This window comes from Amblyomma maculatum, chromosome 8, assembly GCF_055883805.1.
Source record: "Amblyomma maculatum isolate TAMU_Amacu chromosome 8, ASM5588380v1, whole genome shotgun sequence".
Lineage (NCBI taxonomy): Eukaryota > Metazoa > Arthropoda > Arachnida > Ixodida > Ixodidae > Amblyomma > Amblyomma maculatum.
In genome coordinates, this window is record NC_139351.1 from 128,032,674 (window position 1) to 128,056,040 (window position 23,367).

The 23,367-nt window shown below is 45.4% G+C and overlaps 2 protein-coding genes across 2 annotated transcripts in view; both read right to left on the reverse strand.

Moving 5' to 3' along the window:
* LOC146182529 (beta-galactosidase-1-like protein) overlaps positions 1-2,968 on the reverse strand; it is a 4,506-nt gene extending 1,538 nt beyond the window's left edge. The window contains exon 1 of the mRNA XM_084575968.1: positions 1,472-2,968. Within this exon, the coding sequence (XP_084432094.1) occupies positions 1,472-2,968 (1,497 nt within the window). The remainder of the gene's footprint in view (positions 1-1,471) is intronic.
* Positions 2,969-8,593: 5,625 nt separating this feature from the next.
* LOC146182530 (beta-galactosidase-1-like protein) lies at positions 8,594-13,670 on the reverse strand. The gene is made up of 2 exons (XM_084576010.1): positions 12,189-13,670; positions 8,594-9,025 (listed from the first exon to the last, which is right to left on the reverse strand). The coding sequence occupies exons 1-2, from the start codon at positions 13,668-13,670 to the stop codon at positions 8,594-8,596; spliced, it is 1,914 nt and encodes a 637-aa protein (XP_084432136.1).
* Positions 13,671-23,367: the final 9,697 nt, after the last annotated feature.

Consider the following 23,367-nt stretch of genomic DNA (forward strand, 5'->3'; position numbering starts at 1 on the left):
TGCACAATAATTTCTTCAAATTTTCTATCTCGCCGGGTAGTTTAACAATAACGTGGAGATATCTACATTGTCATATTGACCAATGACTAAATGATATGGCGCCCGCTGGGGTGGCGCAGTGGTTACGGCGCTCGACTACTGTTCCTAAGGATGCGGCATCGAATCCCGGCCTCGGCGGCCGCTTTCCGATGGAGGTGAAAAGCAAAGGCGCCCGCGTGCTGTGCGATGTCAGTGTACGTTAAAGAACCTCAGGTGGTCGAAATTTCCGGAGTCCTCCACTACGGCGTCTCTCATAGCCTGAGTTGCTTTGGGACCTTAAACCCAACAAACCAAACTAAATGATATGGCGCCGCCGTGGTAATGCAGTGGCATGGGCACTTGACTGTTGTGCCATGAATGCAGGGTTCCCTTACGACGCAGTTTAGGTGTCCACAGAACAAGTGTGACAGATACAGCGCATTCCCTTTCCTGTGAACCAATTATTATCATCCCAGTCGTGGCAGGCGCCTTTCGATGGGGGTGAAAAGCAATGCGCCCGTTTGCTGTGAGATGTCAGTGCACGTTATAGAACCGCAGGGAGTTTAAATTTCTGGAGCCCTCCACTACGACGTCTTTCATTGCCCGATACATTTTGGAACGGTAAACCGCATAAACCAAACCAAACTAAATTAAACAGTACACAGAAAACCTTGTTTCACCAAATTAAAAGCTTGTCGCTGGTGATGCACCGCTTCCGTCTCTCGTGTTGCTCGCAATTTGCGTCATAATACTTCGATTGCTGTCCTAGTGCAAGTTAAGAATGAATCAGAAGTTTACTAATCAATCCATCGTTAGAGTGTCCTTCATGCCCTGAAAAGGAGGGCTACGCTAGCTATGAAACTTGTGGGAAAGCTACATTCTCATGCCAGCGCTGCTTGAGAAGACTTGCTTGTTCCTGCGCAATGTTTAAATACTCGAAGCCTCGCCTTCATTTTGAACAGGTGGTGAATTTCAGCCGTCTATGGGCCAAAAATTGCCAACGCTCTAGGTGTGTGTAAGGTGTTGCAATGATTAAATTACTCGATCAGTTTGTAGCAAATTAATTGCTTTCGACGCAGCAGCAATAGTTATCTTTCTGTAGTCAGATTAGAGTAACTAAATTGCCAACAATTTTTCCCGCCCAGTAATTACCGAAGAAATAATTTCGCGGAAAAAAAGTTACGCGTGGTTTAGAAAAAACTTTTATTGAAAATGCGGCTATTCCTTCAAACGGGGCGAACTTTTCGACTCACATTAAAGCTGAGTTTATCTTGTGGGGCAGTACACAAAAGGAGAGCTGTGCACTTCCTTATATTCACACAAATTAAGGAATTATTTGAGTAATAATTGTTTTAACGTTCAGAAGAAGGGTATAATCTATTTTTAATCTAATGAAGTTAATAAGGTAATTAGTAAATCGATTATGAATGCATTGTTGAAGTGAGCTCCTCACCTTTGGGTCCTTGTTTTTGGGTCCGAAGTCTTCCCGCCCCATGTTTTCAACTAATATCGACAACCACTCATATCCACGCTTTAGGGATACGTTAGCATACACTTTCACCTTCTCACCCTCGTGCAAGGTGAACGACTGAATTATGTAGCGATCGCGCCGCACGAACAAGTGTGCCCGGTCACGCAGGCCGTGGAGTGTGACGTTGTAAATTCCGCTGCGGTGCACTCTAGTCCTCGCTTTGTACATCACAAAGCCAAAGTCCTGCCCAAACTCTTCGAAGGTCAGTGGATGTTCGGACTCTGCATGCTTTAGCAAGCATTCCCTTCTGAAGTACCGCATCACTGTGCCAAGAGGAGTCCCTTTGTCCACGGGCACTGCGCCAAGGTTTAGCTTGGGAGTACGACCTGGGAGGTTTCCCTTGAGAACAGGCATGTATTTGCTGATGACATCCCTTATCTGGAAGTAGAAAGGTCTAGGGTCGCCGTCTTCCGCGAGTGGCGCTCCGTAGTCGTAACTGCTTACAAGAGGAGACCCATCGCTCGTACCGGCCTTGAAGCCAAAGCTGGTTCCACCGTGGTACATGTAAAAGATCACATTGGCACCCCTATCCATTAGCTCCTTAAAGGTAGCCACGATCTTGTCCGTATCTTCCACGTTGTGAGTGTAGCCCCAGTAGTCCATCCAACCAGTGTAGTATTCCGGTATGAGAATTGGGCCGCCGGGTTTCACCATGGCGTTGCGGATTTCTTGGAACGAATCGTTGATGTCGGACTTGGAGTTAATGTTGCCGGCGACAAGAGCGTCACGCACTTTGTCGCAGTCGTACCTGGACTTCACCGGAGAGTCGCTTCTGAACATGATCACGTCTTTGCCCAGGAATCGCTCTTGTAGAGACAGCATGAACTCCATGTATTTGGGATCACAGTAGCCGTCCAAGTGGCCGTACTCGTTTTCCAACTGAACCAAGATGATGGGTCCACCATTCTTGTACAGGTACGGCATCAGCTTGGGAAAGAGCACGCTGAACCACTTTTCCACTTCTTCCACGTATTCTTTCTGCAACGTGCGGTACCGTATGTCCGGGTACTTCCGCACCAGCCAGTACGGATAGCCGGCATTGTCGATCTCTCCACACACAAATGGTCCCGGTCTCACCAAGGCCAACAAATCGGCCTTCTTTACGGCTTCCAAGAAGGCGGTCAGGTTGTACTGATCGATGAAGTTGTATACACCGGGTTCCGGCTCATGGCCGCTCCAGTCGATGTAGAAGTCCACGGCGTTAAGCCCTCCCATTCGTATCTTGTGCAGTCGGTCGTCCCAGTACGGTTTCGGCACCCTGAAGTAGTGCATCGCACCTCCAACTATCTGAAAGGGCTTGCCGTCTTTCAAGAAGGTATGCTTTTCATAATCAATGATGAATTTTCGCGCATTCGGCGCTTCCGCAGTGTGCGCTAGAGTTAGGAGGCTCATAGCGAGCAGCCAACATGTCAGCCTCATTTTCGCCGTCCTGTCAGCCCACCTGGCTCGGCGGGAAATTTGTTGTCTACTGTGCCTTTCTTTCGCTTGCTTTCAAGCTGTTTTCTTTTTCTTTTTTGCGCAGCAAATGGTATCAATGATTGCGATTTTCCGTTCCGTGCTTCCGGAGCCCCTGCCCTTTTTGGGACGCTATTTCTTACGGGACTCCGGCTCTTTGAATGCGCTCTTGGGAAGACGTAGGCAATCACCTCTCGTTCGAGCAGTTCCTTGTGTGTAGCTACCGTCTTTTCAGCATCGTATCCTTAGTCGCCGGCCTGCACTTTCTCGGGAGGAAGTCACGACAACGGATCGACTTCAAAAAAGTAGTCGCGAGTCAGTCATGGGTGAGACGTGGCACGAAGAGAAAACGAAGAGCCACTGGCATCGTTATGCGACGACAACACAATACGCGCAGTTCGTGTAAACGACCGCACTTGAGGCGTCTATGGTCAATGTAGTCGCTGCAAACTTCCACTAGAATTCATCTTCATGGCTTCATCTGAGTCGTAAATGTCTTTACATCACCCAGTTCTTCGAGTCGAACATTCGGCGCTAATTTATGTCCGACAGCTGTCGAGCGACATTGGTTTCCTTTTTAAAATGTCTGCCGTCTTTGGACCTCCCAACGCGCTTCTTCTTGTAAGTATGAAACAAGAAACATTCTGGAAGTCGTGTAGACTAACGCTAAATGCAAGCTTACGCTTACAGCTACATATTTAAACACCTCTCATCATGTAGTGTATAACTCCGGCTGACGTTCTGGATCATTAAAGAAAGCGCGTAGTTTACTCGTTTTTTATCGTTTATTTTACCCTAAAGCTCGTTTTTATTGCATTGGCAAGGAATAACAGTTGAGAAGAAAATAAACAGAAAAAAGTAACTAATAGCCAGACAAACATTAGGCTACTATTCACGCAATATTAGCTGCAGAGTTCAACGAGTGCCCTCCACTGTAGAGGGAGCATACGGGGATGATTGACGCAGTTTGACCACCAGTCAACGCACATGAACAACTCACATAATACGACAAGGTTACTCCCACCGAAAAAAAAAACGAAAAAAGGTTTCCCACAGAGATCATTACTGCCTTAATGGAGACCTCTTATCTTTCCGTTACGCTTTCTCTGAATCGGACTGTAAGTATTGGGGCTTTTAGTCTATTAATAAATACTTTGTAAGCGCCAGTCGAGCACTATTGCTGCTGTAGAAAAACACCGCGTTTACAAACAAAGGGGGCGCTCGCGGCGCCGCAGCCGACTGGGGGTGAAAAGTGGAGCTAGCGCCCCTAGGAATACATTGAACAGAAAGATTTCAAAGCAGTTTTCTCATGTCACGTGGCACCTATAATTTTGTTATTCGCTGCAGAGCAACCGTGAACATCCTAAAACAGACCGTGAAAGTATCATATCTCGTTAATGAGGCGAAGTATTTTTAAAACGCCGCGAAATGTATAGTAGGTGTGCGAGTTGAGAGGGTACCCATCATACAAACACGTGTAAACGCGACTTACCGCAACATTTTTCTCCTTTCGCAGAGCACCACAAGTGGTGGCCGGTCGTTAAACATTGGCCAGCGCTTTGTAGAAGTGTGTGACAAAGTAGGCTGTGTCATTCCGGAGGCAGTCTGCTTTTAAAACTCCTTGAATAAACTATGTTGTGAATCCAGATACCCCCAAAAGGCTCATGTAGCGAATCGCGCAGTTTTGTTTAGTCTGATATGCTGCCGCATGAGGTAAATTAGTTTGATAATACTGTCGCTCAAGGGATACATCCTGGACAGAATTATATTTAAAAAGCAGTTGTCAAACGCCCTTCAGCAATATAGGCCAGACGAGAGTCGCGCACTGCAGCAGACGACAGCGCAGCTGCCGACATCCACCGCCTCCAGCTCCGGAGCGTCTGCAACGACGCCGGTGGTCGTCTGCAACTGTGCGCGGTCAGTTTATCGTGCTGTTAACAGTCCCGTAAGTCGTCAGACTTTCTGTATTTGCATGGGAATGTAGTGTGCACTGCAGCAATGTCGGACTACGTGAAAAGCTTCTTGGAATCGGAAAAACAGCGCTACAATAAACAGATGTACATTTACGGCGTTGTGAACCCGAACCCAATTGGTATGTTTTTTTTTTTCTTTTTTTTTTACTTCCGCCATAGAACATGATGTTGGGGCGTGATACGAGACGTTCACCAAAAAAAAAAAAAAAAAACCCGCTTGAGCGACTTGTCTCCAAGACGTGGGTGTTCGTCTGGAAACACGCCGCACATATTTATTGATAAATATGCTTTACAGATCGTTCAGGCGCAAAATGTTGTTGCGTGCATATATTCATAGTCCTAAAGTATTGCACCAGCTCTTAACAAATGGCTGCTTTCGTAGCCGCAGAAGTCAGCTTCTTTGCCAAATGTTCTTTACATATATTTTGTATGGGCCGCGCCACCGCAATGCATTTCTAAGTCAGATTCTATAAAACGGGGGTTTAAAAGTAGATTGCCTCCGCAAGTACGCAGCATACTTTGCCACACACTTCTTCAAAGCGCTGACCAACGTTTAATGATCGGCTATCACTTCTGGTCCTCCGTGAAACGAGAAAAATGTTGCGGTAAGTTGTGTTTACATGTGTTTCTATGGGTCGCCCTCTCAACTCGGACCCCTATACGTTTCGCAGTGTTAAATACTTTGCCTCGGTAATGAGATTTCATACTTACTTGATCTGTTCGAGGATGTTCATGGATGCTCTGCATCGAATAACGACATCATAGGTGCCCCATGAAATGAAAAAAACCGATTCGAAATATTTCGGTTCCATGCATTCCTGTGGGCGCTAACCCTACTTTTCACCCCAAGTCGGCCCAGCCTGGCGACAGAAGCGCCACCGCATCGTGCTTGCGTCACAGATCGGTGTTGGTCTATAGCCACCAGTCGAACACTGGTGGCCGGCTGTACAGTGAACGGTCGGCTGCTTAAATACATGCAGCGCTTGGAACTGAACGAACAACCATCACAATGGAATTCCAGCACCATTTTTCGAAAAAGATATAAAGAAACGTTTATTCTATAGGAGGAATTATCATATTTTTAAACTACTTCATCGCGTTTTAAAGTCTAATTTTTTGTCATCGTCATCATAGTCATCAGCGAACAAAATCTTCATATTTTGTCCAGCTCGCAAGGCGTTAGGATTGTGTTCCAGAATGGAGGTAAAAATTGTCATATCACCCGTGCTGCTCATCCGTACTATGTGTACCTCTAATAACCAGTACAGTGGCATTCGCTCATAGCGGGAACACTTGAACGTGTGGCCGTAGCTCGCGCAGCATCAGCTGCGGGTGCTTCGCATAGCCATCGTCCCAGGCAACTTGACAATCTACCAGCTGCGTGGCCCGCAGGACCTCGTACCTATGTTCCCGCTAGATGGAATCTACCATATATGTATATATCCGTTACAAGTGGGAGAAAAAAAAACTGATTTATTTATAGGAAGGACAAGGCGCGGTAACTGTCTCACTTGTTTTCTGTGGACACCTCAACCGCGCCGTAAGCGAAGGGAGGAAGGTGGGAGTGAAAGTGGAAAGAGAGAAAGAGCAGCCGTAGTGTGGAGAGCTACGGAGTAATTTCGACCACCTGGGGATCTTTAACGTGCGCTGACATCGCACAGCACACAAGTGGAAGAGGCACGGCATCACACTCACTCTTTTTATACCTGTTAAAGCGTACGAAGTCCATGTAGTCAGCCCCGCCGGGGTGGTGCAGTGGTAAGACGCCCGACTACTGTGCCGGAGTACCCGGGTTCGAACCCGACCTCGGCGGCTGCGTTTCGATGGAGGCGAAACGAAGAGGCGTCCGTGTGCTGTGCGATGTCAGCGCACGTTAAAGATCCCCAGGTGGTCGAAATTACTCTTTAGCCCTCCACTACGGCTCCTCTTTCTCTCTTTCCACTTTCACTCCCACCTTCCTCCCTTCCCTTACGGCGTGGTTGCGGTGTCCACAGAAAACGAGTGAGACAAATAAATCAGTTTTTTTAAGTTTGTCACCCGCAACAAAGTGCTGCGATCACAAGTATAATTTTCGTTCGACTCGCCTGAAGCTGAAACCACAAGGAGAAAGTGAAAGCGCCGCCAATACACAGAAGTGTTTTGCCAGTGTTATTATGTAGAGGCCGCTTTATTCCTTTCTTTTTCGTCTTCGCGAGCGATAATTCTGCTACAGCTTTTCTGTTCTATTGTTTATCCTTATCTTTGAAACAGTCGGAACACATGTAGATGTTTTTACTTTAAATTCCTGTAAGATTTAATAGACGAAAAGAGGCAGGCACTTACTGTCTTTCCTTATTTTTTAGTTTTCACAGGCACACACGCAAGGATACATACATACATACATACATACATACATACATACATACATACATACATACATACATACATACATACATACATACATACATACATACATACATACATACATACATACATACATACATACATACATGCATACATACATACATACATACATACATACATACATACATACATACATACATACATACATACATACATACATACATACATACATACATACATACATACATACATACATACATACATACATACATACATACATACATACATACATACATACATACATACATACATACATACATACATACATACATACATATTGCGTTTCTCTAGCCTGAGATGCTTTGGGATGCTTAGGAGTTGGGACTGAAACGTTTTTTGTTCTAGCGTGACATCAGTTGCAGACCTTTCCTCCAAAATTTTCAGCTTGCTTATTCTACCAGTTATCCCTCCTGTTGCTTCCAGCTTTACATTTGGGCCAAGAATATCGACTTTCAAATGTCGCAGCAATATCGCTGCTTTTGAGTATTATAAAAGTGGTTGCTGTCTCTTCACTCTCCATTTCAATTTCAGATTTGCGAATCTGCCTTACTTTTCATTCAAGAAATGACTCATGGTATAACTCACTTATGTGTTACAGGCTTGGCGCTGCTCAGCAGGAGCAGAAAACGTCTGCGCAGGAACCTGCGAACTAGAGCCTACCTTTATTGCTAAAAGCAGGGTGTTGCCGGCGGCATTGGCGAGGATTTCATGTCAATGCTTCCTGCTCATTTCCTTTAGAAGGTATCTGAAGTGCATGGCAAAAAAGAACTTGGCTCGCCCGCTAATATAAAATAACAAAGAAGTGTTCCTTTGCAACTTAGGAGAGCAAAGTAGCAGGCCAGTTGGTGGCACATAATGAAGAATTGGAACCACAAAATCAGACGGGACGGAAGCTGGCTATAACACATTAGTTGTCAGTATACTGCCCTGTGTTGCCGCTGGCCTTCGTCTCGTGTCTTTTCGCTGTCTCAATTCTTGAGTATTCCTTTGATTCGCCGTATATTTCTTGAGCGATTTCAAAGTGTATTTTCTATCTAACCAATTTGATCTTAAAAATAAACCTCTTGCCTTGATATGTAAAGAGGTCCAGACGCAAAACAAAATGTTTATTGGGAAAAGGGATTAAAGGTGTTGAATTCAACGAGATGAAAATGCAATATGACGGTTAAGCACTGGTCACAAAATGTGTCCACAGTTCAGTTGTATTGTCATACTAGGGGTGGGGTCTTCCCGCTACCGCAGTCAGAGACGGCCTGTCACTGAAGCTGACGCCGCGACCGCCTCGGAGTCCTTCCACTTCGAACATGATCAGCTTGTTCTCTTCGGGGTGCGGCCTGAGAAAGACGCCCGGGACGTACAGCCTGACCTGAGGACCCATAGCCGGCCAGTACCGCCCGAGGTTGATGCCATTGATGAAAGCGATCCCCTTGGTGTAGTTCGACGGGTCGAGGAACGTGTCCAGCGGCTTCTTTCCCTGAGGAAGAGTAAATGTGCCGTAGAAGAAGCGTGGCGTGCTATCGTCACCTTGATCCTTGTGCTGGAGGAAAGCCATGAGTTCGGTGATGTCCCTGTTCTGAGTCAGCGGCAGTGCCTCGACCTCCCAGTCGGTGATATTTACTCCATCCACAGTAACGTTCACCATGCCCTAGTATAAAAAGGGAGTGGGAAAAATCAATTGGTATTACAACGGACGTGGGGCCCATGGTTTGCAATAATGACGGAGAAAACCGCGATTGAGGCAATGCACTAGTAACGGAAGAACGAAGGATCGGAGCACAAGTTTGATATAATTCAAAGAAAAACAGCTATCATCCGATGTTCTTCGTTTACCGGCCTCTAAGACGTTTTCTTTATTGGTACAGTAGATATATTTTATATTGTTAAGCGGTAACCGCATGAGGCGACAACCCCTAGCGATCCGTCGCGTTGTCGCTGGTGCATACCGCGCGGAGCGACGGGGCTCAGCGACAGAGGCGCGTTTTCAGCGTTGCTCTGTTACCGCCGCCTCGTCATTCGGTCAAGGGGAATGCTATCACGCTATATCCCATTTCTAACACTAAACAGCAGGAAGTACGATAAAACACTGATGAATTTTCTTGTAACGCATCGTATTTTAAAGGGTCACAGCGCAGCGGTGCGCTACTACACTGCGATGCCGACTTGCATTGCAATCAGTGACTTTCTCCTGCTACTTTCGGAAATTAATAATATCTAGCCACACTTACCCTTCCAAGCTTTTACTGAATCATCTCGATGCACTCGTATACCGGGTGTCCCAGCTAACTTGAACCAAGGGTTAGAAAATAATATATTTGAGGTAGGTCAGTGAAACCAATTGCATACAACTGCCAGCCTGTTTGCGCACTACAGGCAATTTTTTGTTTTGCATTTACTTAATTAGCTAATTATGTTAATTTCTCTAATTTAATAAATATCGACTTTAGACCAAAAATGTGATTTGGAAAGTTGTAGAGCACCTTCAGAAACCTTCATTCCGTTAATTGCGATAAAGCAAGTCTCAAGTGTATCTTTTTTTCCGGGCTCAGAAGAAAGCCCGCGAAATACAAATAATACCACGTGACTAGCGCATTTGTGCGCCGCGATTGTGGTGCGTTACCTTACAATATTATTTTGTACCCCTTGGTTCATGTTAGCTGGGACATCCGGTATACTCGGATCAGACGAAGTGAGCGCGTGAAGGCACCAGGTTCTTCGCCCAAACCGGACTAGGAAAACAAACTTCACACGCATTAAAAAGAAAGAAAAAGCCACATGGCTGCCTCGCGAGCTGCTTCCGGGCGACAAGCGAAATTTTCTAAAAACCCAGAAACCGAGCGACAGCGACGAGCGACAATGCTTTGGCAACCCTCAGCCCGTGGCGCGAAGGCGTCGCGCGGCATGTCGCCGCAAATTGTCGCCTCATGCGGTTAGCGCTTTAGCGTTCTGTCTCCACGGCTAAGACGCGAGTCCTTTTGGCATCCTTTGTGACTGCCATGACGTCCAGACCGTGACAGAGTTTTAGTGTCTAAGACAAAAATGAACAAAATACAATCATCTATGTCGGAACAATGCCGGGCTTTTTTCGCAACTGACATCCACCTGGTCACTTCTTTCGCATTTATAATAACGAGTGAGTTTACCAAGACGTTTCATCATAGTGCTAGCAAGAGTACTCCGAGCATGCTATTCGCAATAAATTAAATCTGCATAATCAGTGTCAACGTTCTCAGTGTAGTGCAACAAAGTAGGGAATTGATGCAAGTTGGAGGAATATCTGGGCCCTTGGTTTTGTGGACACACGAGCTACCTACCGCCTGCAATCGTCTAGAAAGGAAAAAATCTTCTACGCTTTCCAATTCAGCTGGTACTGATGGCGGCCCTATCTGTATTAATGTTTCTTCCTTGAGTTGCCGTGTGAACACCTCAATTATCTGATTGTCAAGCTATTCTCAAGACATATTTCTCTCTTTTTTTTTTTTAGATGCGTCCTTGTTGTCTCTTCGTCTTTTGTTTACCTGCATACTTTATCACCGTGTGATGAGCGTAGAACCATAGATGCTGTTGGGGTTAGTGCACCTGCATTGGATACTTTCCATTTTTGCAGTTATAGCTCCAATGCAGTTTTCACGGGTAAGCATCGACTATTTTTTTTTTCTTCGCTGAAACGTCCGGCCTTTATCCTCTGATCAAACAGAATTAAATTCTAGTGTAAAGTGCGGGAGGCGTTTTCTGGAATGTTTCTTTTTAAGTCAAAGGCCCAATTTCGACCTCGTTGTGGCCGCTACTTTGAGTTGGATGTCCAGGGGGAAATTCGCTATCTTTATCAGTTAATTGCCTCTGTGTGGGCTGAAAAACTTGGCGAACATTTTTTCGCGTTGCGGACATTTCCAAAGCTGCAAAAGAAGTGTTTGAATCCGTTAAAACTTCTTCGAAGTGTGTCATAAATCGTGAGAATTTGGTCAAGATTATCTGTAATCCATGATCCTACTGAAAGACGAAACGTTATACGGTGCAATAACCTCATACAATCTCATCAAATCACATGGATTCTCATACGGTGCACATCATTATCTTAAAATATCTTCCATAATTTATGTTAATGTACAAGAAACTATCTTACGTAATTATATGCGAATTGTATGTGATTTCTTACGTGAATTGAATGAGACTGTGTGAGAAAGTATGAGGTTATTGCCTCATAAAATTTTCTCAGTAGACGCAGGGAACGTTTTCTTTGATATTACTGGGTATCGCCGAAGAATCCGGTGGTGATTTCAAATCTGGAATACGTTTGTGCGGTCTGCAACTAAAAAAAAAAAAAAAAAAAGAGAAGAGAAAAGAAAAGAAATCAGGTTTAGATCTCGGAACAATGTCTTTTCTAATGCCATGCGTTCCATGAAGCGATACAAGAGCCGAGCTAATATGGTGAATTGTTGAGCTAAATGGTGTATATCGTTGAAAGCTGCAGCCGAGGATAAACAATGACACGGAAGGAACGCACAGACAAAGACAATGCTGCAGTGACAATTGAATTTTGACACCTGATGCCAACGCCCTCTCCAGCCCATCCCAATTTGCTGCGTAAATATGCAGGTAGGAAAGGAAATTAAATCTAGATATTGGGATACACTATTTATAGTAAAAGTAAGCGGGTGTTTCGAACAAAAATGCAATTATCACTGTAGCATATATCGTCTTCTATCTGTTCCCTCTGTGTCAGTGTTTCTCGTGTCCAGAAGTTTTTAATAATTCAGCTAAGGCACACTCGAGAGGAATAGTGCAGTAGCAGCAAAATCAAGTAGGCTTACCTTGGGGTCACGGTTTTTAGGGCCGAAGTCCTCACGACCCATGTTTTCCACGAGAATGGAGATCTTCTCTCCCTTCTGAAGCTTGACGGTCGTGTTCTCCTTTACCTCAAAGCTGCTGGTGTCAAAGCAACGCATCAGGTGACGTTCGTCCCTAACATACAGCTGCGCCATATCGCGAAGCCCGTGCAGTATCATTAAGTACTCTCCGTTCAGGTCCATGCGCACCTCAGTCCTGTACACGAGGAAGCCAAAGTCCTGACCGAGCTGCTCGAAAGTCAACGGATACTTGGAAGTGTCTCGCTTAAGCCAGTTCTTGTTCCGAAAGTGATCCATCACATCCTTTAGGAAAGCGCTACGCGGCATGTCCACCGCGCTTAATTTCATCTTTGGAGATCCTTTGGGAAGTGTCCCCGTCTTGAGAGGGATGTACTTCCCTATCGCATTCCTCAGAGTAAAATAATAAGCTTTGGGGTCACCGTCCTCACCGATGGGTGCGTCGTAGTCGTAGCTCGTGACGAGTGGCGATTCGCTACTTGTCGCCGCCTTAAAACCAAAGTTGGTGCCTCCGTGATACATGTAGAAGATAACGTTGCCACCGTGCTGCATCATCTTCTCGAAGGTCTCGATCACTGCTGGTGGGTAGGCGGGGTTGTGATTCCAGCCCCAGTAGTCCATCCAGCCCGTGTAGTATTCGCCTACGACGATCGGCGCTCCCGGTTTGACCTGCGCCTTGCGGATGATGCTGAAGGCGTCGGGGACGTCAGCTTTCGGGTCGCAGTTTCCGGCTACCAAAATATCGCGCACCTTGTCGCACTCGTACCTACTCTCGATCGGCGCGTCTGTACGGAACATTACTACGTCTTTTCCAAGTAGTCTCTCCTGAAGAGACAGCATAAACTCCATTAATTTCGGGTCGCAAAAGTCGTCCAAGTGTCCGTACTCGTTTTCCACCTGGACCATGATTATGGGCCCGCCATTTTTGTACAGAAATGGCACCATCATGGGAAGTAATTTTTCGAACCACTTGGTGACCTCTTCCACATACTCTTTTTCCATGGTCCGGTAGTGCATGTTGGGATATTTGCGTAACAGCCAGTAAGGGAAGCCCGCGTTGTCGACCTCACCGCAAATGAACGGACCCGGCCGTAGTATGGCAAGGAGGTCGGCCTTCTTGATAGCCTCCAAGTAGGCGACCACGTCGTAGTTGTCGATGAAGTTGTACTGACCGGGTTCCGGCTCATGGCCACTCCAGTCGATGTAGAAATCTATGACATTGGGACCACCCATCCGAAAGGTGTGAAGGCGGTCTTCCCAGTATGCCCTAGGGATCCGGAAATAGTGCATAGCGCCTCCGACGAACCGGAAGGGCTTGCCGTCCTTGAGGAACGTGTGCTTCTGGTAATCGATCGTAAAAGACCGCTCGGCGCTTGAAGGTCGTCCAACACAAAGCAGAACAGCCGTTGCGAGTAGGCAAGCACTCATCGTCTGCGGCTCCTTGGGGCAAGACGGGGAGATCGGGGCCCCGACGCTGTTCAGGGAAAATTTGTTGCCTCCGCGTCGTGCCTGCGCGTCTATTCAAAGCGTCGGTTTGGAGCCTGTTTAGTGGCTTCCCGCCTCCACGAAAACGACACGTTCCTCCATCACTCGTTGTGCGCCCAGGAACGGAACGTTTCCTTGCGCGAGGTAGAATTCATCGCTTCTTTCGCAAGTCCGACATTTGTCGCCGCTATAGACGTTCTTTTTTTATCTTCGATTCGTCCTCATCCTTCGGCCGCTAATTGCTGACTTGTCATATAGTCAATGCTAGGGGGCATTTTTATTTTTGCCTTATTCACAGCCGTCTCCACCAAAACTGCAGACAGCTTTTACCTCCGAGGCAAATGATTACAAAAGCGGCTGTTAGCGTTTTTCTCCCTTGATTTCACTTGAAATGGGTCTTTAATGAGGCCTAAACGTTGCTCTTTCAGCTCCGCACGTATTTTCAGCCTGTTATACCCATAGGTTGGTATTGACGCCTTGCAAAATTCATTTCTGCGCTGAAGTAGCGCTTTCGTAGCGAGTTTTGTGCCTTCCATATGTCTTTGGGGGAAAGAGCCGTGAGGCCATCTATATATTATATCTCTATTTACTCCTGACTCAGTGTGATGCCCACATAATGTTTTCATATTTTTTAATGCCTCTTACGTCGAACTGCACCATTCCGATCCTTTAAGCGAGAGTGTTCATGGGAAATGCTAGGCGCGGGCTGTGAATTCTTCATACAAACTTCCCTTTACTTGACCAGGCAACGACTGCAGGCGGTATTTCTATCATTTTTAAGAATCGCCAGAGATGTGGTCCTGAAAACATAAAATTCGTTTTGGATTGTTCGGGCAGTCTTTCGCTGCATTCTCACTGTCTTGAGATTTATGTTACCGATGCTTCCATGCATTTCTGTTTTCTGTAGGGAACACTCCTTGACAGATCGTTGAAGTTTCTTTCGTAAACTGCTGGGTTTTCCTGTGCTTTACGCGCGTAAGAGAAGCAGTGATGAAAAGCATTCCTACTCTTTTAGTTTTCAGTTTCTCCTTTATGCGTTCAAAGTTGGAAGTAGATCGTGCAAAAGAGATATAATTAGCAAAACGATAAGCGTACTTTGCCGGCTCGACACGAAGTAGTGACATGGAAAGGTAAACAAGAAGTCACGAGGCAGTGCAGAAAGCCGTTCTTGCGAGGAATGAATGAATGAATGAAAACTTTATTGCTTCTTTAAGAAGTAGTAGCGGTAGAGGACGGAGTCTTCATCTTGAAGTCTGTGTCCTCCTTGGCCGTGGGTGGGCCCCTAGTTCAGGGCTCCACTGAGTCGGGCCACCTCGCTTGCGTGTGCTATGAGTGCCCTTTGGGCCTCTAGCTCGCAGCTGGTGAGCCGGCTCTCCCATTGCTCCCACTGCGAGGAACTGTACTGAGATATCCATTTCACTCTATCACGCTCACAGTTTACCGAGCATTTCCCAAGTATTTTGAGACGCTTAGAACACCTACGTTTATGAATGCGAAAGCTCCCTCGCGCAATGGCGCCCGGTTCGAAAATGTGCGCTGCTCTAGGTCACATGCTGTAATTAAGTGATCACGTGGTTGTAGTTAGGTTAGGTTAGAGCATACAAATCCGAAGGCACATACGTCGGCTCCAATCCCTATCGCTTAGCTAGACTGCCAGGTACGTGTCGTCATTTTGGAAGCCCTGAAATATGTATCAGGGCACAGGGCGACAGACAAGGACGAACTCTTGTATTACGTCTGCGTTATACTAAGTGGCACGGGCCGAGGCTCTTTATTTTTCTTTCCTTTTCTGCCTCAACATAACATATGTCCCCCTTTGTCACTGTGCCAAGTCGTCGCACCTCTGCAATGACGTGTGGTTTACTGAGCACGTTTCGCCGTTCGCTCATTTCTTAGAGAATATACTTAAGTGTACGGAGTTCATACACGAGCGCACAAGAGGCATGTACTAAAGCATGAACAAAGAATTTCACAATTATCTCCCCGTAAGGTGCGAGAGTAGTTTGACCGACGAACAGCGCTCCGTAATTTTATTTCCAGGAATGCACAGGCACCCAAATAGCCCAACACACTACCCTTGTGGAAGGGCAATGTCCAGCAATCTTGTTATAAGCGGTTGCAATGTCGTCTATATATTCCGCCATACTTATGCTGACGACTTATCAGCTCATTTAGTATTACTAAATCCAGCAGGAAAGACGTAAAAAAAGTCATCGGGACGCTTAAGCCACCATAAATGTCGAGTGCAATGGCATTGGGCTCGTCGCTTGTTCGAGCGAATACTCCACCAAAGCTGAAAAACCGGGTGGAGTGTGAAGCCAGTTCTTGATTTTTTATTTTGAGCCTTGCATAGCATCAGCATGTGTTAGAGTTAAACCAAACTAGCGTGATGCGGCATGTCGGCCCATGAGAGAATACAGTGGCCACTATCCACAATGGTGGACACATGAGCATTGAGCCTTAACCGCTGGTACGGACTATGACCAAAATTTGATCCGGCGCCCAAAGGCTAACATCGAGCAAATAGGACCAAAACTGGTATCCCAGAATAATTGACAGCGCCCTATTCGATGGTCACCACTAACGTTTGCCTAGCCCACCCCCAAATGTTAGCCCATGTCCCCGAAAATTTTACGACATAATTTCATTCGAACGAGTCACCGGAGTAAATACATTAAAGCACTACGAATTTTTTTACGTTTTAGAAATTGTTTGAGGTCGCGGATCCAACCTACAGACACCACTCTGGGCCAAATGAGCCATGTCACGTGCGAGCTTATAAAGTATACCCACCAATCATCGCTCTTTGATATCACGTGCCAGCAGCGCAGAGCGCCTTCCAGCAGGGAATTTCTTTTTCTGCACGTCGCCACCTGCCAGCCATGGCAGTTAGGTAGTAACGGGTTTATATCTAAATTAATTTCAATCCATATTAATTGACTGGGGGAAAATGGCTGTTGCTAGTAGGTATGTGTAATATAGCAGAGACACGAATCAAAAGGTCTGAGTTAAACGAGGACCAGGAAGAGTATACGCATACGCGAACCATTAACGCTGCCCGTCGTACATTAAAGGCAGAGCTATGTACTTCGTATTCTTTTATTTTTTATTTAAAATATATAAGCGGTGTGTCGGTGCCATCTGTACAGGCAGATTGCACAGCAAGTGAGCGAGTGATATAAATTGATGTAAGGAATTAAAACGCTGATTTAAATATTGAAACGGTTGATTTAAGGCCGTAAACAATGAAGCTGAAACCAGTCTTTAAACTTTGTTAATAGGCGATTTAGCTCGAAATATAGAATTTCAAAAGTATTCATTTCAAAGATCGGCGAGTTGGTTTTCCTGCACTGTTAGGTCAACAATAGCTTTGCTAACAGTTCTTATATGTTAAATACAGACGTCATCTGTGCATTTATTAATGTACGAGACGTTAAAATTATTCAGCGATACCACGTGCAGCGACAGAAATTTATAAATGTGCCGTGTGGGAAAGCCCACTCAAAGAGCTGGGATTCTGCAGCATCCTGGCCTTACAGAATGGAGCCTTTGACGCTAGAGTGCACTGCAGTACGGCTTCCTAGAGGACGTGACTGTAATTGCTACACGACAGGAATTCAGCTTCTGTGCTACTTATTCTATTCCATGAACATAACATACCGAGAATGATGTCATCGAAATTACGCACTCTTTTCATTTGGTATGACTTCTATATGTTGATCTACAGTAGAAGCCTTCTTCTAGAAATTTTTCGCTTCCTCGTTTAAAGTAAACATTCTTCTTTTCGTGTTGTTTGCACCCAGATAGATCAGCGCTTTTTTTTTTAATTAAATGATTTTAGTTTAGTCGAGAAACAGCGCCATTCCAAATGAACCGTCCACTTGAGGCTCAATCTTACATGCGTCTCTCAATATGCTACTGCGTTTTGACACTCGCGTGCCGTCTATTTCCGTGCACTGACCTCATCTCTCACAAATTACGCACTCTCACGCGATTCTTCCCAAGAACACCTGCTGCAATTTCGGGCATAAAGTCCGCGCTCGGTATTCAATTGACAATGCTAAGTTTTGGGTAATAACTTTTTTTTTTTTTTTTTTTTGCTGGTTGTTCACATGTGTACACATGAATCGCACGGGGTATGTCATTCTAAACTGGACGTTATTAAAAAAAGAAAATGCTACAGTGCAGTGCACACCTGCAGATATCGGCAACACCCCAACATTGACGATTTTGACAAGGGTATTAGGGTCCTGTGCGACAGCAGTGCTCGCTACAGAACCCCAACATTAGGTGGTCAAAATTTCTGGAGCCCACCACTATAGCGTCGCTCACCTCATACCCTCTACCCCCCCCCCCCCCCCTCCCCCCCAGGCATATTTTTACCAACAGTAGTTCTAACGTTAGCCTCCGCTTGACGACGAAAACATTCAGGTTAAAAAAAAAAAAAAAAAAAGTGATCGTTGTGTACGTCGCCAGCCAAAGTGAAAAAAATAAAATTCAGAACAGACTTACTAAAACTGTCATTTTTTCCACAAACAATAAATTTATAGAATAAGTTGACCCAAGAAGTCGTTTCATTAAAATGTAATGAAATTCTTGCCGCACTGCTCTAATACGTGTACTGTGAAATTATGCTGTATTATACTTTTTGTGTTATGATCTTTTTCTTTTTCCTCCTGACAGCATGTCTATTCATGTTGTGATTCCCCCACTAATGTCAAAAGGTGACATAGGTAATGTGATAAATAAATAAATAGATAAATAAATAAATAAATAAATAAATGAATAAATACACAGGTTTTTGCGTTGGTTCGCACTATGAATGCACAGCCCATTTTGTTAATTACCAGAGCCACAAAAGCAGTGGTGTTAACTTAGGGCAAAAAGTTTCAGATGTTCCGAACATAACTGTTTTCTTGGCTGAGCATTTCTAATATTTTCAGTCGTGGGAACCTTTTCAGTTAGCAAAGATATGCTGCCTTCAAGAAAAAAGAATGTTCGGCACTGCTGCAGGCCTAGCGAAGTTACATGATATTCTTTTAGCCCGATTGCACCGTAACGACCAATTTTCCTTTGCGAGAAGCATGCATCATTCAGAAATATCCATAAGTTTTAAGTTGGTATATGTGCTCTCTCGCTGTCTCTCTAATGTGCCCTGTATATAACCATGCCATCTCTCCAGGAAAGGCAGTCTTGCTTCACTGGAAATCCCAATATTTGGTTTAATATAATCTCGATCATGTGTCCATATCAAACCAGCTGTATGGGAAGGATTTTTTTTTTTTTTTCATGTTCTTTCGCCACCAAGCAGTGGTAAACAAGGTCAGCTTGTTTACAGCTGTCTGTATTGATGGAAAAACTATCCTGCAATGCCCTGTCTATGATTAAGAACGCAGCTCCAGAGTTTGGAGCGTCATCATAGGTCGAAACGACAGCACAAAATGAAAAGAAGCACTAACGTGACGACGTGACGACTATACCATCGGTGTCATTGTGGGTTTATTCGAGTGATAATTTTCTCGTACATTCAGACATGAGTCCTGAGGTTGTATTGCGCTCGTGTCTGATTTGCTGCTGTTCTATTTAAACAATGCACAGACTGCCTCATTTCACCTTTCATCATAGTGGAATTAATAACCCGCAGTTCGCATTGGAAATCAACCCAGATTTGGTTTGGTTTGGTTTGTGGGGTTTAACGTCCCAAAGTGACTCAGGCTATGAGAGACGCCGTAGGGGAGGACTCCGGAAATTTCGACCACCTGGGGTTCTTTAAAGTGCATTGACATCGCACAGCACACGAACGCTTCTTTTCAAGACATGGAGGGGCAGCGGCCTGGAAGAGAGAAGCGCGGACAGCGACATTCGCTGCCTGGTTGTCGGGCAGACCTGTGCTACCTGGGGTCCTGACGATTCTGAAGGGAATGAAGGTCGAAGTGTCAGAAGCGCCAATATGGCAGTGTGATGGCCCGGTTATAGGGCTCTTGTTGGCGTGAAGAGCAGCAATATCACACACGAAATATGGCCAGTTATAATCAAAGCTTGATGCCCCTGCTCCCCCGACGGTCTTGAAGCTTCGTCTGGACGATACTGCGGTGATCCGGTGCTTGAGGTGGGGGATGATGACCATAGCTACAAGCAGCGCTGATCATGACGGTTTACACGGCGATCTCAATATATGGCGCCGGCAAGACTAGCGAGCCATCTTCGTATTTTCAGGCAGTCGTCCCTCGGGAGGCGAGGCTTGGTCGACCTCTTCTAGCGCATCTCTCGTTCCTATCTGACCCACCGTCCTGCGGCTTTCCTTGTCACCTCGGGTCCTTTCTTCCCGTTCTCAAAACCCTCGCCGTCTTCGCAACAGCGCCTGTGTAGCCGTAATTAGCACGTCGTCCCTGAATTCCAGCGCGTCGCTCATCGACCCTTATTCGCCACCGGTCTTCGGACAAAAGGCGACATGAGCAGGCAAAATTGTGGAGAGGTCGGTGGCACCCGGCTCACCGCGCAACCCGAATCCCAAACTCCCAAGTTCCGGCCCGGGCAGCTAGCCATCACAGCAGAAAGCCTGGGAAGGAGGGGGGGATGAAGCGACGGCAACATAGTGTGCATGTGTTACAGTGCCGACTCCAAACTAAAGGCCATTGGGAACGAGACGAAACACGAAGAACGAAGAAGAAACACAAACACGGGCGCTGTAAAGGTGTCTGTAAAGGCCATTGGCTTGGTGACCCTCTGTTTTCACAGCGGCTGTGAAATGACCCGAGGGGTAAGGTCTCGCGATATCTACGTAGAATACGCCGAGGCAGTCGGAGTGGCGTGCCTGAAAAGCAGCAGTATACAGTTACCTGCGACCAGGGTATTGTTCAGGTCTCATGTTATGTGGGCGTCAAAGTTCCGGAACGGGGAGGAAGGGACCGGGTAATAGATTCTGTTGAGGCCAAGTCTGTGAAGCAGGCGTCGCCCGGAAAGCGTCTGTGACCGACGATTGTATTGGTCCACACTATGGGTTTCCCGCGGCTCCGCGAAGGATCGAGTTATGCATCCCCGCAAAGCGGTGACTGGAAGTGATGATAGGAAGATCCAACGTGAGCTTGTACACGGAGCGAGGAATATCTACCTGGTTTTCGTGGTGGTAGGGGGCCCCAACTGGTCAAAAAACACTTAGATCAGCAACAGGGACCGAGTTCATCGGAGACCACCACGTTTGGTAAAGACCTGCCGAATCATACGACTCACTTGTTCGCTGGTGCGTCGGAGAACCGCTTGGGATCCAGGGAGGACTAATGGTGAAGCCTGAGAATCCGAAGTTCCTGGACCGATGGGACGGGACTGCACGGGAGGGATATGTGGGGTGACGGTAGACGGGAGACCGAGAGAAGGGCCGGTTTTGCTTTGTGCTATGTTCTGGGTCGTCCTAACATTGTTGTAATGTATGAATTCGAAGGGCTCCATTCCAATCCCTCCTAATTTCTATTTTGTTGTATACACCGGTTTCGTTGTCTCTTTGTTATAATTCGAATAATTCAGAACAACTCAATCCTTGATACTTTTTATAGCACACCAATGCCCATTAAGGAAAATGTTATGTCATGGGAACAATAAGCATTGATATTATGTTTCTGGTGGCAATTATTTTTTTTTTCGATCAAACTATTAACTAAGCAAATTCTCCAAGTCAAAAAAGAGAAAAGCATGCAAGACATTGCTTAGAACCTCATCTAAGATATGCAGGCTACTTAGCTGAACTGTGCCAATAGACACCGGATTGTTCGTAATTTTTTATGCATTATGCGTTCCGGTGCATAATTACGTTTACCTCAATTTTCTAATGACGCATTTTGATGCAGGGCTTGCAATAAAGTTGAACTCAAGTTTTGTCTTCGAAAATCTTGCTGTCGATAGGTTGATACCAATGCTTTTCAAAGCCAACACTGTCTAAGGTGCTTATTTTTGGGTGTGTACACGTGATGAGGGATTTTGAGTTATTCGATCCACAGTGGAACGGCAAACAAAGATGTGCATCGCGATCCATTCTCTGTATGCCTTACATTTCATTATTAAGTTGTAATGGGTTGACAAGTGCAACGTTTTTGCATAACGTTACTCCACGCTAATGATATTCCAATTGGGAGTGTTTTAGAGCCTTCAGTTTTCTGTTATTAGCCAAATAATAGTATTGCTCGATATCACTGATGAAAGTTGCTCTCATCTGTCATCCTTGCTGTTGTGCATGTTGTCAAGATGAATAACTTTATTATAACCCATCAAGAAATCTTCCCTTTCAGCAGGCTGGAATCCATTGGATTCAGCGGTGTCCCCCTAGTGAAAAAACCCTATGATTCACAATAACCTCATACAAATTCTCATACTGAACTCGTACTAAACTCATACAAATTTCGTATAATCTCATACTAAGCTCATTTATCATATGAGAAATATTTGAGAGTAATGAGATTTGTGTGAGGTTAGCATGAGAAATCTGTACGAGGTTATTGTGACTCATACAGTTTTTTTTTTTTTTTTTTTTTTTTTTTAGTAGGGCAGGGCCATACGGATTATTTTATTGTGAACGCCTTCGTTATGGTTCATCACAGAGCCTCCCAGAACTCCATATTCCGTTTTGTCTCGTTGTAACTGGGGCATGTCCACACCATACGTATTATGTTTCCAATTTGGTTACAATGTTTAAACAGCGGGTCCTAGCTGTATCGCCGGATGCTATCTGCTTAGTGCGAGTGGGTTGGGGAAAATCCCCGCCTGCAACTTTCTCCTTATAACATCTTCCTTACTGCTGAGCTCTTTGTCTGCTCGAGGCAGTGTCTATCTTTCTAATCTGTAATGATTTAGAATATCGAGATATGTTTTCAGCTTCTCTCTCTGAAAGGGCAACATCTGCAAGCAGATGGACCGCGGAATCAGCAAAGCCAGCACATGGAAAATTCTCAGATAACTTTTAGACCCGGATAAGACAAAACATGTGGAATGCATGCTGTCATGCAAAGCAGCTGCGTTACGAGCCATGCAAACCGACATGGCCGTGAAACATCTACTGGCCGCTGCGTCTTTGCTCTTTAATTGTGCAGCTGGAGGCACCCTATACTGAAAAACCAAAAGTTATACCGGGAAATAACCTCCAAAAATCGTATCTAATCGCATAGGCTCTCATACGGTGCACATCATTATAATAAAATATCGTACATAATTTATGATAATGTACAAGAAACTATGAGACCTTATGCAATTATATGCGAGTTGTATGTGACTTGTTATGTGAACTGAGTGAGATTGTGTGAGAAAATGTGAGATTATTGCCCCATACAATTTTTTCAGTAGGGCAGTTATGCATTGATCATCTTCTCTTATTGTTCCAACCTCTTCGTCGATGAAAATGATATATCATTCCGAAGCATTACGGTGCGAAACGGGCCGCTGGATAATGTTTTGTCTCCTTAAGTTCCCTGTATACATCCACGATTCGAGATGCACTCGGCAGCAAGGCTGCATTGGAAATCTTTACATCTTAGCTACCGACGTGATAAATACAAGGCTGGTCACGCATACGTCACAGCTACTGCTACCCGCCTTATAGAGATGACTCACGGTTGCTCCAAGGTAGTGTAAGCGCGCAACAATAAACGGGTACCGA

Bases quoted from the DNA above. Each gene is read 5' to 3' on its own strand.
- LOC146182530 (XM_084576010.1), bottom strand. From the start codon at position 13,670: ATGAGTGCTTGCCTACTCGCAACGGCTGTTCTGCTTTGTGTTGGACGA. The intron at 9,026-12,188 runs GTAAGCCTACTT...TTTTTATACTAG, and splicing joins CTAAAAACCGTGACCCCAAG to GGCATGGTGAACGTTACTGT.